The sequence below is a fragment of the Hemitrygon akajei genome, chromosome 23 (assembly GCF_048418815.1).
Source record: "Hemitrygon akajei chromosome 23, sHemAka1.3, whole genome shotgun sequence".
Taxonomy (NCBI): Eukaryota; Metazoa; Chordata; class Chondrichthyes; order Myliobatiformes; family Dasyatidae; genus Hemitrygon; species Hemitrygon akajei.
In genome coordinates this window covers 7,713,480-7,726,604 of record NC_133146.1, presented here as the reverse complement: position 1 = coordinate 7,726,604, position 13,125 = coordinate 7,713,480, and the positions used below count along the sequence as shown (strand labels likewise).

The following is a 13,125-nucleotide window of genomic DNA, read 5'->3' as shown; positions in this document are numbered from 1 at the left end:
GTTAGTTGGCCTGTATAATTGGTCCTTGGGTGTGCAGCTGAGTGGCAGAATCTGTGTGGGGTTGATGGCAACATGAGGTGAATAAAATGGGGTGAGTGTAGTAGAAAATGGATCAGGCTGCAGTCAGTGGGCTCTACAATGGCCTCTACAACCAGCATTAATTGAAATACTATTCCATATGGACAGTGGAACCTTTTTTAAGCTTAGTTACTGCACCAGCTTGTTCTCCTTTTACCTCTTTCTCTCCCTTGCTCTTTGCAACCCTGGTTATTACCCCAGCTTTGACCTTGTCCCTTCCCTGAGGAATTTTTACAACTGAAACAGCAGCTGTGCATCAGTGAAATAACCTCAATTTCCCCGAGTCTGTAGAGAATTGAATCACCCCTACGTCCCCGGGTCAGAATGCAATCATCCCTACGTCCCCGGGTCAGAATGCAATCACCCCTACGTCCCTGGGTCAGAATGCATTCACCCCTACGTCCCCGAGTCAGAATGCAATCACCCCTACGTCCCCGAGTCAGAAAGCATTTACCCCTACGTCCCCGAGTCAGAATGCAATCACCCCTACGTCCCCGAGTCAGAAAGCATTCACCCCTACGTCCCCGAGTCAGAATGCAATCACCCCTACGTCCCCGAGTCAGAAAGCATTCACCCCTACGTCCCCGAGTCAGAATGCATTCACCCCTACGTCCCCGAGTCAGAATGCAATCACCCCCACGTCCCCGAGTCAGAATGCATTCACCCCTACGTCCCCGAGTCAGAAAGCATTCACCCCTACGTCCCCGAGTCAGAATGCAATCACCCCTATGTCCCCGAGTCAGAATGCATTCACCCCTACGTCCCCGAGTCAGAATGCTATCACCCCTACGTCCCCGAGTCAGAAAGCATTCACCCCTACGTCCCCGAGTCAGAATGCAATCACCCCTACGTCCCCGAGTCAGAAAGCATTCACCCCTACGTCCCCGAGTCAGAATGCATTCACCCCTACGTCCCCGAGTCAGAATGCAATCACCCCCACGTCCCCGAGTCAGAATGCATTCACCCCTACGTCCCCGAGTCAGAAAGCATTCACCCCTACGTCCCCGAGTCAGAATGCAATCACCCCTATGTCCCCGAGTCAGAATGCATTTACCCCTACGTCCCCGAGTCAGAAAGCATTCACCCCTACGTCCCCGAGTCAGAATGCATTCACCCCTACGTCCCCGAGTCAGAATGCAATCACCCCCACGTCCCCGAGTCAGAATGCATTCCCCCCTACGTCCCCGAGTCAGAATGCATTCACCCCTACGTCCCCGGGTCAGAATGCATTTACCCCTACGTCCCCGAGTCAGAAAGCATTTACCCCTACGTCCCCGAGTCAGAATGCTATCACCCCTACGTCCCCGAGTCAGAATGCATTCCCCCCTACGTCCCTGAGTCAGAATGCATTCACCCCCACGTCCCCGAGTCAGAATGTATTCACCCCTACGTCCCCGAGTCAGAATGCAATCACCCCTACAGCCCCGAGTCAGAATGCATTCACCCCTACGTCCCCGAGTCAGAATGCATTCACCCCTACGTCCCGGAGTCAGAATGTATTCACCCCTACGTCACCGAGTCAGAATGCATTCACCCCTACATCCCCGAGTCAGAATGCATTCACCCCCACGTCCCCAGGTCAGAAAGCATTCACCCCTACGTCCCCGAGTCAGAATGCTATCACCCCTACGTCCCCGAGTCAGAATGCAATCACCCCCACGTCCCCAGGTCAGAATGCATTTACCCCTACGTCCCCGAGTCAGAATGCAATCACCCCTACATCCCCGAGTCAGAATGCATTCACCCCTACGTCCCCGAGTCAGAATGCAATCACCCCTACGTCCCGGAGTCAGAATGTATTCACCCCTACGTCACCGAGTCAGAATGCATTCACCCCTACATCCCCGAGTCAGAATGCAATCACCCCTACGTCACCGAGTCAGAATGCATTCACCCCCACGTCCCCGAGTCAGAATGCATTCACCCCTACGTCCCCGAGTCAGAATGCATTCACCCCCACGACCCCGAGTCAGAATGCAATCACCCCCACGTCCCCGAGTCAGAATGCAATCACCCCTACATCCCCGAGTCAGAATGCATTCACCACCACGTCCCCGAGTCAGAATGCAATCACCCCCACGTCCCCGAGTCAGAATGCATTCACCCCCACGACCCCGAGTCAGAATGCAATCACCCCCACGTCCCCGAGTCAGAATGCAATCACCCCTACATCCCCGGGTCAGAATGCAGTCACCCCTACGTTCCCGGGTCAGAATGCAATCACCCCTACGTCCCTGAGTCTGTAGAGAATGCAATCACGATCAGAGAGCTACTAGTTGCAACCATCCTGCACCACCTAGAATGTTCAGGTGACCATTAGAAGCGGGGAAAGAAGATCCCTGTTTGTGACATTATGTAGAGTGTTGTGCATATTTTTGTTTACCTGCCCACAGCAAAGGTATCAATAAGCTTGAAATAGTGCTGAGAAAATCTAGAACCATGTTGCTGGGACTTGTGGACCTGAATGATAGGCATTGGTAGTGGATTCTTATTGTCACATATACCAAGTTACAGGGAAAAGCTTGTCTTGCACGCCATTGGTACAGATCAAATCACACAGATCAGTGAGGCAGAATAAGGAAAAGCAGTAACAATGCAGAATAAGGTGTAAAAGCCACTGGAAACGTGCAGTGCTGGTAATTGATAAAGTGCAAGGTCATAACCAGGTAGATTGTGAGGCCAAAAACCAAGAATTCAGCTTAGTAAACACACTGCAAAAAAAAAGTACACTGTAGATGCTGTGGTCAAATCAACACGTACAAACAAGCTGGATGAACTCAGCAGGTCGGGCAGCATCCGTTGAAAGAAGCAGTCAACGTTTTGGGTCGAGACCCTTTGTCAGGACTCAAGAATTCAGCTTGTTGCCCAAGAAGTCCGCTCGAGAGTCTGGTGACAGCTGTCCTTGGGCCTGGTGTACGTGCTTTCAAGCTTTTGTGTCTTCCCCTGATGGGAGAGAATGTGGTCTTTGATAATGTTGACTACTTTACTGAGCTGAGGGACTTCCGGGCAGAGTCCGTGGAGAGGGGGCTGGACCCTGTGATGTGCTGAGCCTTGTCCACAACTCTCTGGTTACCTGCAGGGCAGTTGCTGTACCGAGCCGTTATGTGTCCAGAGGGAATGCAAAATTGGTAGAATAAGTTACGGTTTTATTCCCTGGAATTGAGGGAGAACTTAGAGGGTATAGAGTGAGTGCAATCTGACTTTTCCCCTCAGGCTGGGTGAGACTACAACTGAGAGGTTAAAGGTGAAAGGTGAAGTATTTAAAGGGCATCTGAGGGATGGTCCAAGTGTGAATGTGCTAGCAGCAGAAATAGATGGAGGAGAATGTTCCGGGCTGAGCCGAAGCCCAAAGCCAGCACAGATTAGATTGTCTCCTCCTTCCCTGGCCTTCCCCTCCCATATCCATAACTTACCTGACTCCAGCTATTTGCTGAATTTGGTACAATAATTGACTCAAAGGGGTTTACAGTGCGAAATGTGTAACTCAAACTTACTGTGATTTCTCGATCAGGTGATCCACTGCCCTTCGCACCTGGCTACAAAGTTCCTGAGCAACTCTGACAGGGTGGGACGTGGAAAGTCAACTTCCTTTTGTAGAGTTACCATTTAAAATAAGGGGGCGACCCATTTAAAGTGGAGAGACGAGGCAGAATAATCTCTTTTCTCAGAGACCCTTTGGAACTCTCTCCCTGAGAGGGCAGGGGAGGCAGAGGCTTTGAATATTTTTGCCCTTCCTGAGAGGGCAGGGGAGGCAGAGGCTTTGAATAATTTTGAGCAAGTTTGGTTAACTAAAAAATTACAACATTTCTGCAGGGAGATGGAATATGTCCTTGAGGCTAGAGTCACAGTCAGGTTACACATGGGTGTAATTTCTTGTTTTGCTGTGGCAGTACACGAAAGGCATAAAAATTATTCTGTTACGGAAATAATTAGTGCAAAAGAAGAATCAGAAAATAGTGTCCATGGGTTCAGGGAACATTCAGAAAGCTGATGGTGAAGGTGGAGAAGTTGTTCATAAAACACTGAGGGTGGGTCTTCAAGCTCCTGTATCTCCTCCCCGAGAAGAGGGGATATTGCAGATGGCGAGGGTCCTTATTGACGGATGCTTCCTTTTTGAGGCGTCGCCCCTTGAAGATGTCCTCGGTGGGCTGTGCCCGTGATGGAGCTGGCCGAGTCTCCAACCCTCGGCATCCTGCACATTGGAACCTCCATAGCAGGAGGTGAGGCAGCCAGTCTCGACGGTACATCTGTCGAAATCTGCAAGTCTTTGGCGACTCACCAGATTTCCTTGACCTCCTTGGAACTAGAGCCACTGATGTGCCTTTGTCATAAATGCATCAATGTGTTGGGTAGATCCTCTGAGCTGTGAACAGCCAGGACAGTGAAGCTGCTCACCCTTTCCACCACTAACCCCGCAGGATAGTATTAAAATGGGGGCTAACTAGAGGGGCTGAATGACCTACACCGTCTCCTAACGTGTACGTGCAGCTGCACATCTGATTGAAGGAGGGAGTCCAGCAAACAATCATATCATCATAATGTCTTCCGTCTGCATTTTGACCGCAGGCAGCAAGATTATGTCTGATGGATGAGGCATAGTGGTTAAACTTAAACTGAACTAAATACAGTTAGTCAGGCGTATGATTGTAGCCAAGGGACAACATAGCAATGAAGTCGTGCCCATTGATGTGCACTTTGATGATAATTGGAGCAAAATGCTGTGAAAGAAATTAAATTTAAATGTGATCAGTTGACGTGTATGTGTATATAGCGGCCGTCAGAGCCCCAGGTTTAAAAGACAGACCTGACACAAAACCAATCCAGTTCCCATAGGGACGATTATTTTAAAACTTGGGCTTTGTGTTTCGATATATTTTCTGTGTGAACAAAGAAACAGGATATTCAACTAAGACAAGTTCCACTCAGACTGCCCATAAATGAGTATTTGGTCATACACATTGGTAGAAGAAATAAATGTGCAGACTCTTTTCTAAATGGAGAGAAAATCCAAAAATCTGAGATAGAAAGGGACTTGTGAGTTCTTGTGCAGAACATCCTAAAGATTAACTTGCAGGTTGAGTCGGTGGTGAGGAAGGCAAATGCCATGTTAGCATTCATTTCAAGAAGTCTAGAATACAAGAGCAGGAATGTGATGCTGAGGCTTTATAAGACACTGGTGAGGCCTCACCTTGAATATTGAGAACAGTTTTGGACTCCTCATCTAAGAAAAGATGTGCTGGAATTGGAGAGGGTCCAGAGGAGGTTCACAAGGATGATTCCAGGAATGAAAGAGTTATCATATGAGGAACGTTTGATGGCTCTGGGTCTGTACTCACTGGAATTTAGAAGGATGAGGGGGATTTCATTGAAACCTTTTGAATGTTGAAAGGCCTAGACAGAGTAGATGTGGAAAGGATGGTTTCCATGGTGGGGGAGTCTAGGACAAGAGGGCACAGCTGCAGGGTAGAGGGCCGTCCATTTAAAACAGAGATGCGGAGGAATTTCTTTAGTCAGTGGGAGGTGAATTTGTGGAATTGATTAGCACAGGCAGCCAGGTGATTGGGTGTATTTAAGGCAGAGCTTGATAGGTTTTTGATTGGACATGGCATCAAAGGTTACAGGGAGAAGGCTGAAGAGAAGAGCTGAGAGGGGGATAAAGAGAATCAGCCATGATTGAATGGTGGAGCAAACTTGATGGGCCAAATGGCCTAATTCTGCTCGTATGTCTTATGCTCTAGTGGTCTTATAGTCTTATAAATGCAACTCTAATACTTTCAGACCCAGGTGTTGCCAGCTCACCTGCCAGATTCTGTAACACAGTTGTGGGCGTCATGTAAGTGCGGCAGTTTGTGTAATGTTTTACATCGCCAGTGACCCTGGTTCGATTCCTGCAGCTGTCTATAAGGAGTTTGTACGTTCTCCCCATGACTGTGTGGGTTTCCTCCGGGTGCTGTGGTTTCCTCCCACATTCCAAAGGCGTACAGGTTGGTAGGTTAATTGGTCACATGGGTGTATCTGGGCGCTGTGGGCTGGAAGCCTGTTACTGTGCTGGATCTCCAGGTAATAAAAATAAAATAATCCCAAGCAACTTCTCTCTCAGCAAGGCGACATCAGCCACAGGAGGTGTCATCGCCATCAAAGTGAAGGACTTCAGCTCTTTGTCTTGCAGCACTCTGTTCCCATGGCGACAGTGACTCATAATAGGGAACAGTTGGACTTGCTGCTTCCAGTGGAATGGGATGCTCCGTTCAAGTGGAGTACGATGCCCCAGTGCTCAGAATACCAGATCATCCGAGTCTGGAATATTTCACGTTAATGTTGCTGTATGCCACAGCCCATTCCTGTGAGGAAGGTTGGGTAATGAGTGTGGAGCTGCAAATGTAACTGTGCTGCCATTACCTCTCCTGAAGGAGGATTATTCCGTTCCAGGGATGGGCATTTCTGACTGATCACATTGCCCTAAGTCACAAGCATTTTTCCACGTTTAACCAGTCATGCCTACCATGGGAGAAGTGCTCCAGACTGATAATCTGTTTGTCAACAGTCTGATGTTGACGGATTATCGACTGCTTTGGAAAGGATTCACCCTCACGAACTAGAGTCTGAGAGCTGACCTAATGTACAGATGGTGATGGGCATAGATGGAGTGAAAGCACATCATATTTTGTTCAGGGAGGAGGTACTAAAATCAAAAAAGCAGAGGTTTAAGACCAGAGGCAAGAGATTTTAAAGGAACATCAGGGCAGCTTCTTGACGCAGAGGATGGTGCGTATATGGAATGAGCTGCTAGAAATAGTGGCTGAAATGGGCACATTTAGATAAATAACTGGACAGGGGAGCTTCTGAGGGCTATGGGCAAATGTCGGCAGACAGTACCAGCTCAGTGGACAACACCAGCAGGATGGGCTGCAGGGCATCACTCTGTGCCTATTACCCCACGTTACATCCTCCCTGGGCTGGTTCTCTGACCTGTGGTGGGGATGAGGAAGGCCTAGGCATCGGGTGTGAGGACTGGAATGCATGTGACGGTTGCACAAAATGTTGGTTAGTCCCACACCTTCTGCGTGCATTTGTGGTCACCGTACCATGGGACGAATGTGATTAAACTAGAGATTGTTGCAAGAATGTTGCCTGGATCAGGGGGTTGATTATGAGGAAAAGTGGGATAGGCTTTCTCCCTGGAGTGAAGCAGGATGGGGTTGCCATGTTGGATATAGAATTATGATAGGGTACATAGCTGGTGTCTGTTTCCCATTGTAGGGAAGGTAAAACTAGAGGACAGAGTTTAGAGGAAACTAGCTTAAAGAGTATTTGAAAAAATAATTTGACCCAAGATTTAATCTCCCTGGTTTGTTTCTTTGACTCAAGTTATAATCTCCCTGGATTATCTCCCGAATCTGGCATTTAATCTCCGTGGACGAGTTCTCTAAACAGGAAACTAGCTCTCTGGTTCTCCAGTCGCAGTTGAGATCACTGATTGAGCGAACCTCACATGAGACCTCCTGCTGTGACCCACCACACACTCCGGCCCTCGATCTGTGCCCCACATGCAGTGCTCTCCATTTACAAATGGAACAGGAGCAGGGCCTTAGTCACCCATTGATTAATCTTGTCAGTGAAACAGACTTCTGCCTCATCTGCTGTGTTTTTATAACTAGAGCCTTGAAGGTAAATGAAATCAAAGGAACTGTGTGGTTCATGTCCCTGTGATCGGTTTCTGGGGTTGCATTCGGCAGGGTCCTGAAGATTTATCTTCAACCCCTGAGAATTATTTTCAACTGAAAACTCTCCTGGAGACTGGTGACTCAGTGGATATTGTGTACTTGGATTTTTGGGAGACTGGGAATGAAAGGATTAAGGTATGATGAATGTTTGATGGCTCTTGTCCTGCAGTTGTTGGAGTTTAGACGACTGTGGGTATATTTAAAGCAGAGGTTGATGGGTTCTTGATTAGTAAGGGTGTGAAAGGTTACGGGGAGAAGGCAGGAGAATGGGGTTGAGAGGGATAGTAAATCAGCCATGATGGAATGTTGGAGCAGACTCTTTGGGCTGAATGGTCTAATTCTGCTGGGTATCTTATAGTTTTATGGATTGACCCTTGAACTCTGCAGAGATTGTTCACGGATGTTGCACTGTTTACTAGCAAGGCCTCAAACTCCCATGGATTGTCTTGAGCAAAGATTTTCACTGCGGTACTGCAAAAAGAATTTGTGGCCATCTGCTGAAATGTCGAGGCAGCTGCTACGTATCTCACAATGTGACATTATCGTCTTTCTCATTTCACTAACGTTTGACTATCTCTTCTCGATAAACAAAGGCAAAACGTAGAAACATCCGCCGTCTGTCAGTACACCTCTGCGGACATCCGGAAGGCATTTGAAGGGCCGTACAAGGAAGATCAGGAATCTCCGCGGTGGTGGTCAAAATATGCGAGCAAACCCCCAGAGCCACGCCCAGGATCGGTAAGACCACTCGATAGGTAAATGTGACTTTTTGAGGTCTTTGAGTTGTTCTATAGCCCAGAGAACATTTGTCCTATGTCCAGTGGCCCCATCTACAAAACAGGAAGCAATGACTTGCCTAGGTTTTTCCAACAACACCTGCCAAGCCCACAACTACAAGGGCAGCAGGAACATGTGATATCCCCTCCAGGTTACACACGGTGCTGAATTGGAAATACATTGTCACTGAGTCCACATTCTGCACTCCCTCAACATGAGTGACCGTTCAGCCAGAGGATAGCAGCTGTTCAAGGGCCGCTCACCACCGGCTACTCAAGGTTGGAGATGGATTGCCAAGGCCAGCCCACATCCAAAAGCAAGTCCATCAAGCACTGCTAGCATCCCTCAGCAGAGAGCAAGGTCCCACAAATGGGAACAAGGTTTACTTTGATGGTATTGGGTAAGACACGATGACAGGATATTAGGGGAAGAGTGAATGAGTGATTTCACTGTCTGAGCTAACATTTATCCTACAATAACTAATTAAAACAGATTGTTTTGTTGTTATTCCATTGGTGTTTGTGGGCTGGGTCTTCCCTCTGTTTTGATTGGCTGCTGGGTTTCCTATATAGTAACAACAATCATGCTTCCATCATCGTTGGGTGTCTGTGAATGCTTTGGACTGTCACAAAAGATGTTATGTAAATGCTAGTCTTTGTATTGTTCTTCGTGAAGAACCATTAATGAGTGTAGATTGGTGATGTTGGAAGGAGAAAGGGAGGTGGGCAGACCTTACTCAGCCCTACGCTGATCTATGTGCTTCTGCTCTGCATGACAGTGCATCACAGATGAATTTCGGAGAGCTGGAATCATGACGTCACGTGATCTGTCTGATCCCATACTGGACTTCGTGAAAAGGCATCCACTGATGGATGAAGAGGTCAGACCTGTGGGAGGCCGCCCACTCTTTACGAAGAAGCAAGTGAACTACACAAAGATCGTAGTGGACACGGTCACAGCACTGGATGGTGAACAGTACAACGTCATGTTCATTGGCACAGGTGGGTGTTGTGACGGCAGCCACACTCCCGTCCTAACTCAGTTCGTTGTGTGATTGGCCTCGCCTCAACGTTGCCCATTTAGGACCACGATAGACATTTGGAGTGGCACTTTAGTGCTGTTCTCAGTGGGTTGCCAAGGGCAACAGGCCTCATCCACCGAGCCACACACACAAAATGCAGAAGGAACTCTGTAAGTCCGGCAGAAGGGAATCAACAGTCGCTGTTTCCAGCCGGGCCCCTCACGAGCCCTGGAAAGGAAGGGAGAGGGGGGAGGTGAAGCTGGCAGGTGATAGGTGAAGCCAGGTGAGGGGGAAGGTGGGTGAGTGAGGGAGGGGTTTGAAGTTAGAAACTAGGGGGTGATTAGTGAAAGTGGTAAAAGGCTGAAGGAAGAATCTCATAAGACCATTAGATATAGGAGCAGAATTAGGCCATTTGGCCCATCATGTCTGCTCTGCCATTTCATCATGGCTGATCTCCTGCCTTCTCCCTGTATCCCTTCTTGACCAAACAAGAATCTATCAACCTCTGTCTTAAATATACATGAAGACTTGGCCTCCACAACTGCCTGTGGCAAAGAATTCCGCAGATTCATGATTCTCTGGCTAAAGAAATTCCTCCTCATCTTTTCTGAGGCTGTGTCCTCTGGTCTTAGACCCTCTCACCATAGGAAACATCCTCTCCACGTCCACTCTATCAAGGCCTTTCACCATTTGATAGGTTTCAATGAGGGCACCCCTGATTCTTCTGAATTCTAGTGAATACAGGCCCAGAGCCATCAAATGCTCTTCATATGACAAGCTATTCAATCCTGGAATCATTTTCGTGAACCTCCTTTGAACCCTCTCCAGTTTCAGTACTTGCTTTCTAAGATGAGTGGCCCAAAACTGCTCACAATGCTCCAAGTGAGGCCTCACCAGTGCTTTATAAAGTTTCAATGTTACATTCTTGTTCTGTCACCCACCCACCTTTCCCCTCACCTGCCAGTTTGTACTCCTTTCCCTCCTCCTTTCTCTGTCTTCTGCCCCCTTCCTTTCCAGTCCTGAAGTCTCCATCCCATCTATAGCTGCTGTCTGGCTTGCTGAGTTCCTCCTCATTTTGTGTGTGTTGCTCTGGATTTCCAGTGTCCACAGGATCCCTTGTGTTATCCTTTTCCACTGAGATGTTAAAACTCTCGGAAAGTTAAGCAGGTCCCGCAAAGTAGATGAGATAAAGCAGACAATTCTACTAAACCTCAGCTGCCCCCTCACACCCAACACAGGCAAAATAAATCCAATCAACTGGTTGGTCATCTAGTTTGTGGGATCTTCCTGTCTGCAAGTTTCCCTGTGTATTGAGCACCCTGCATTTGTAAACCACTCACTGCGGACCAGCTGCTAAACCACATCCAACCCCATTGACCATCTCTGTCCTTGTTGTAGAGTCACAGCATGGACAAGGCCCTTCTGCTCATCAAGTTCAGACTGACCATCAAGCATCCATTTAAACTAATATACTGTGTGCCCTGGTGCACTCTGATCATATCTCCAATTTCTACAAAAATATTTTAAAATCACATCCTGGTCCTGCTCTCTCTCCTCACCTCCCAATGATTTCTGTAAGCTTCTCCAGAGCATCTCTCAGTCCTGGTCCTCCTGAGTCCGGCATGATCCACCCACCTCGGAATCTGTCTCACCTTCAGTTAGAACAACCCTAATCTCCTCCGGTTCTTTTCCCAAGGAGCTCAAACCTGAGTCCTCTGGTTAACAAGCTTCCTTCCAGGGAAAATTTTCTCTCAAAGCCCTTCATACTTCCTAAATCCTCCATCGAGTCTCCCCACAGATCTGTCTCTGCCCGCAAGGTGAGCTATCCCAGCTTCTCTTCCATCTCAACCCAGATGTGGGGGCACAATGGATATCATCTTGAGATCTGCCCCAGAGATTTGAGTTCAAATCCCACCAGGTCTGTGTGAATCTGACGAACTGACAAAGTGAAATGAGAATAAGATGCTTGTAGAACAGAATTAGCGACCGTGAACATTTTGGATTGTTGGAAAACCCACTTGAAGGAAAAGTTCCACCATGACACATTCTGGCTGACATGTGACTCCTGACCTTCCAATGACCCCTCAATTCTTTTTTTATTGATTTTTATATGCATTTCTACAATTACTATGACAAAAATCCAACAGCAAATTAAGATTAATACAGTGCAAGATAGACATACAATTATATAGTTCAAAACAATGATGAAAAAGCACCCAAAGTAAAATCATGTAAAGTTAATATCCTCCCCCCCCCACAGAAAAGAAAACTCCAGACCAACCACCGCAAGATGTAAGAAAGATTAGTCAGAGCATTCAAACCCCCAAACTGTAAATGAGAATACAAACAAAGAATAATAATGCCTACTACCAAAAAAAAAGCTGAAAGTAAGTGACTGAAAAAAAGAGACTTAATCTAAAGAGGGATTATGAAAATATTCAAGAAAAGGTCCCCACACCTTATGAAACTTTATGTCCGAATTGAGAAGTGAGTAGTGAATTTTTTCAAGGTCGACCCCTCAATTCGGGATTGGATAATAAACATTGGCTAATAAACCACTTCCCCAGAAGAGGTTCTTAAACAAAAGATGACCCACTAGACCATGTTCGAAGGCCTGATATAAATATTTATCTCACTGACCACTGGAAGGAATGACTCAGCATTCCAGTCACATTATTCAGTATCGTATGTAGGGGACGGATTGTCATTCTGCCTGCTTTGCTCTGTATTTGTTCCAAAAGTGTTACTGAGCAGGAAGGGAATTGTCTGTAGATCTCCAGCATGACGGGGATGTCTCTTGTTTCAAAGATAACGGCTGGATCCACAAAGTGGTGAATTCTGGGGCCAGCACGCACATCGTTGAGGAGATCCGGCTGTACGAGGACCTACAGCCTGTGGAAAGCCTGGTGTTAGCCAGAACCCAGGTACGGCCTCACTGTATTACCCATGAACAACTGTAAGTGGCTACAGACACACTGATCTCACAATAGACAGACAAATGTGACAGGTTGACGATGAGAAAGGATAATGGAGTTCTGTAACAGCAGGATGACCAGTGATGTCACTCTACTACCCAAGCAGTACCCAACCATCCCACTTCACATCCCCATAGCTCCACGCAAACTGCGGCTCAGTGAGTAGAACTTTGGCTTTGGAGTCAGAAGTTGGTGAGTTCAAATCCTACCAGGTCCATTACAGAAATCCAGGCCGACATCTCAAGGGGTTGCAGCAGTGACGTAGGCGGCATCCTTCAAGTAAGACGTCAGCTCAGCTCCTGTGACCTGTTTCATCAAACGGCTGGGGTCTTGATCCCCAAGACCAATGTCATCTACTACAGTCATTGTCACAGTCTGTACAATAGTGACTAGACTTGGAACATAGAACAGTACAGGAACAGCCTCCTCGCCCAAAATGTTGTGTAGAACTAAGTTAGCTAGTAATTAAATAACTGACTAAACTAATCCCTTGTGCCTACACATTCTCTGCTTCAAGTTGCTTTGTCATCTGTAAACATTCTGGGAGCCC

The 13,125-nt window shown here is 47.4% G+C and overlaps 1 protein-coding gene across 4 annotated transcripts in view; it reads left to right on the top strand.

Moving 5' to 3' along the window:
- sema4gb (sema domain, immunoglobulin domain (Ig), transmembrane domain (TM) and short cytoplasmic domain, (semaphorin) 4Gb) overlaps positions 1–13,125 on the top strand; it is a 237,962-nt gene that overhangs the window by 159,270 nt on the left and 65,567 nt on the right. For all 4 annotated transcript variants that reach the window (XR_012096070.1, XM_073026894.1, XM_073026896.1 and 1 more), the window contains exons 10-12: positions 8,396–8,540; positions 9,358–9,580; positions 12,409–12,524. Coding sequence is in view for 3 of the 4 variants with exons in the window: in XM_073026894.1 (XP_072882995.1) it covers positions 8,396–8,540; positions 9,358–9,580; positions 12,409–12,524 (484 nt within the window). In the remaining variant the exon portion in view is untranslated. The remainder of the gene's footprint in view (positions 1–8,395; positions 8,541–9,357; positions 9,581–12,408; positions 12,525–13,125) is intronic.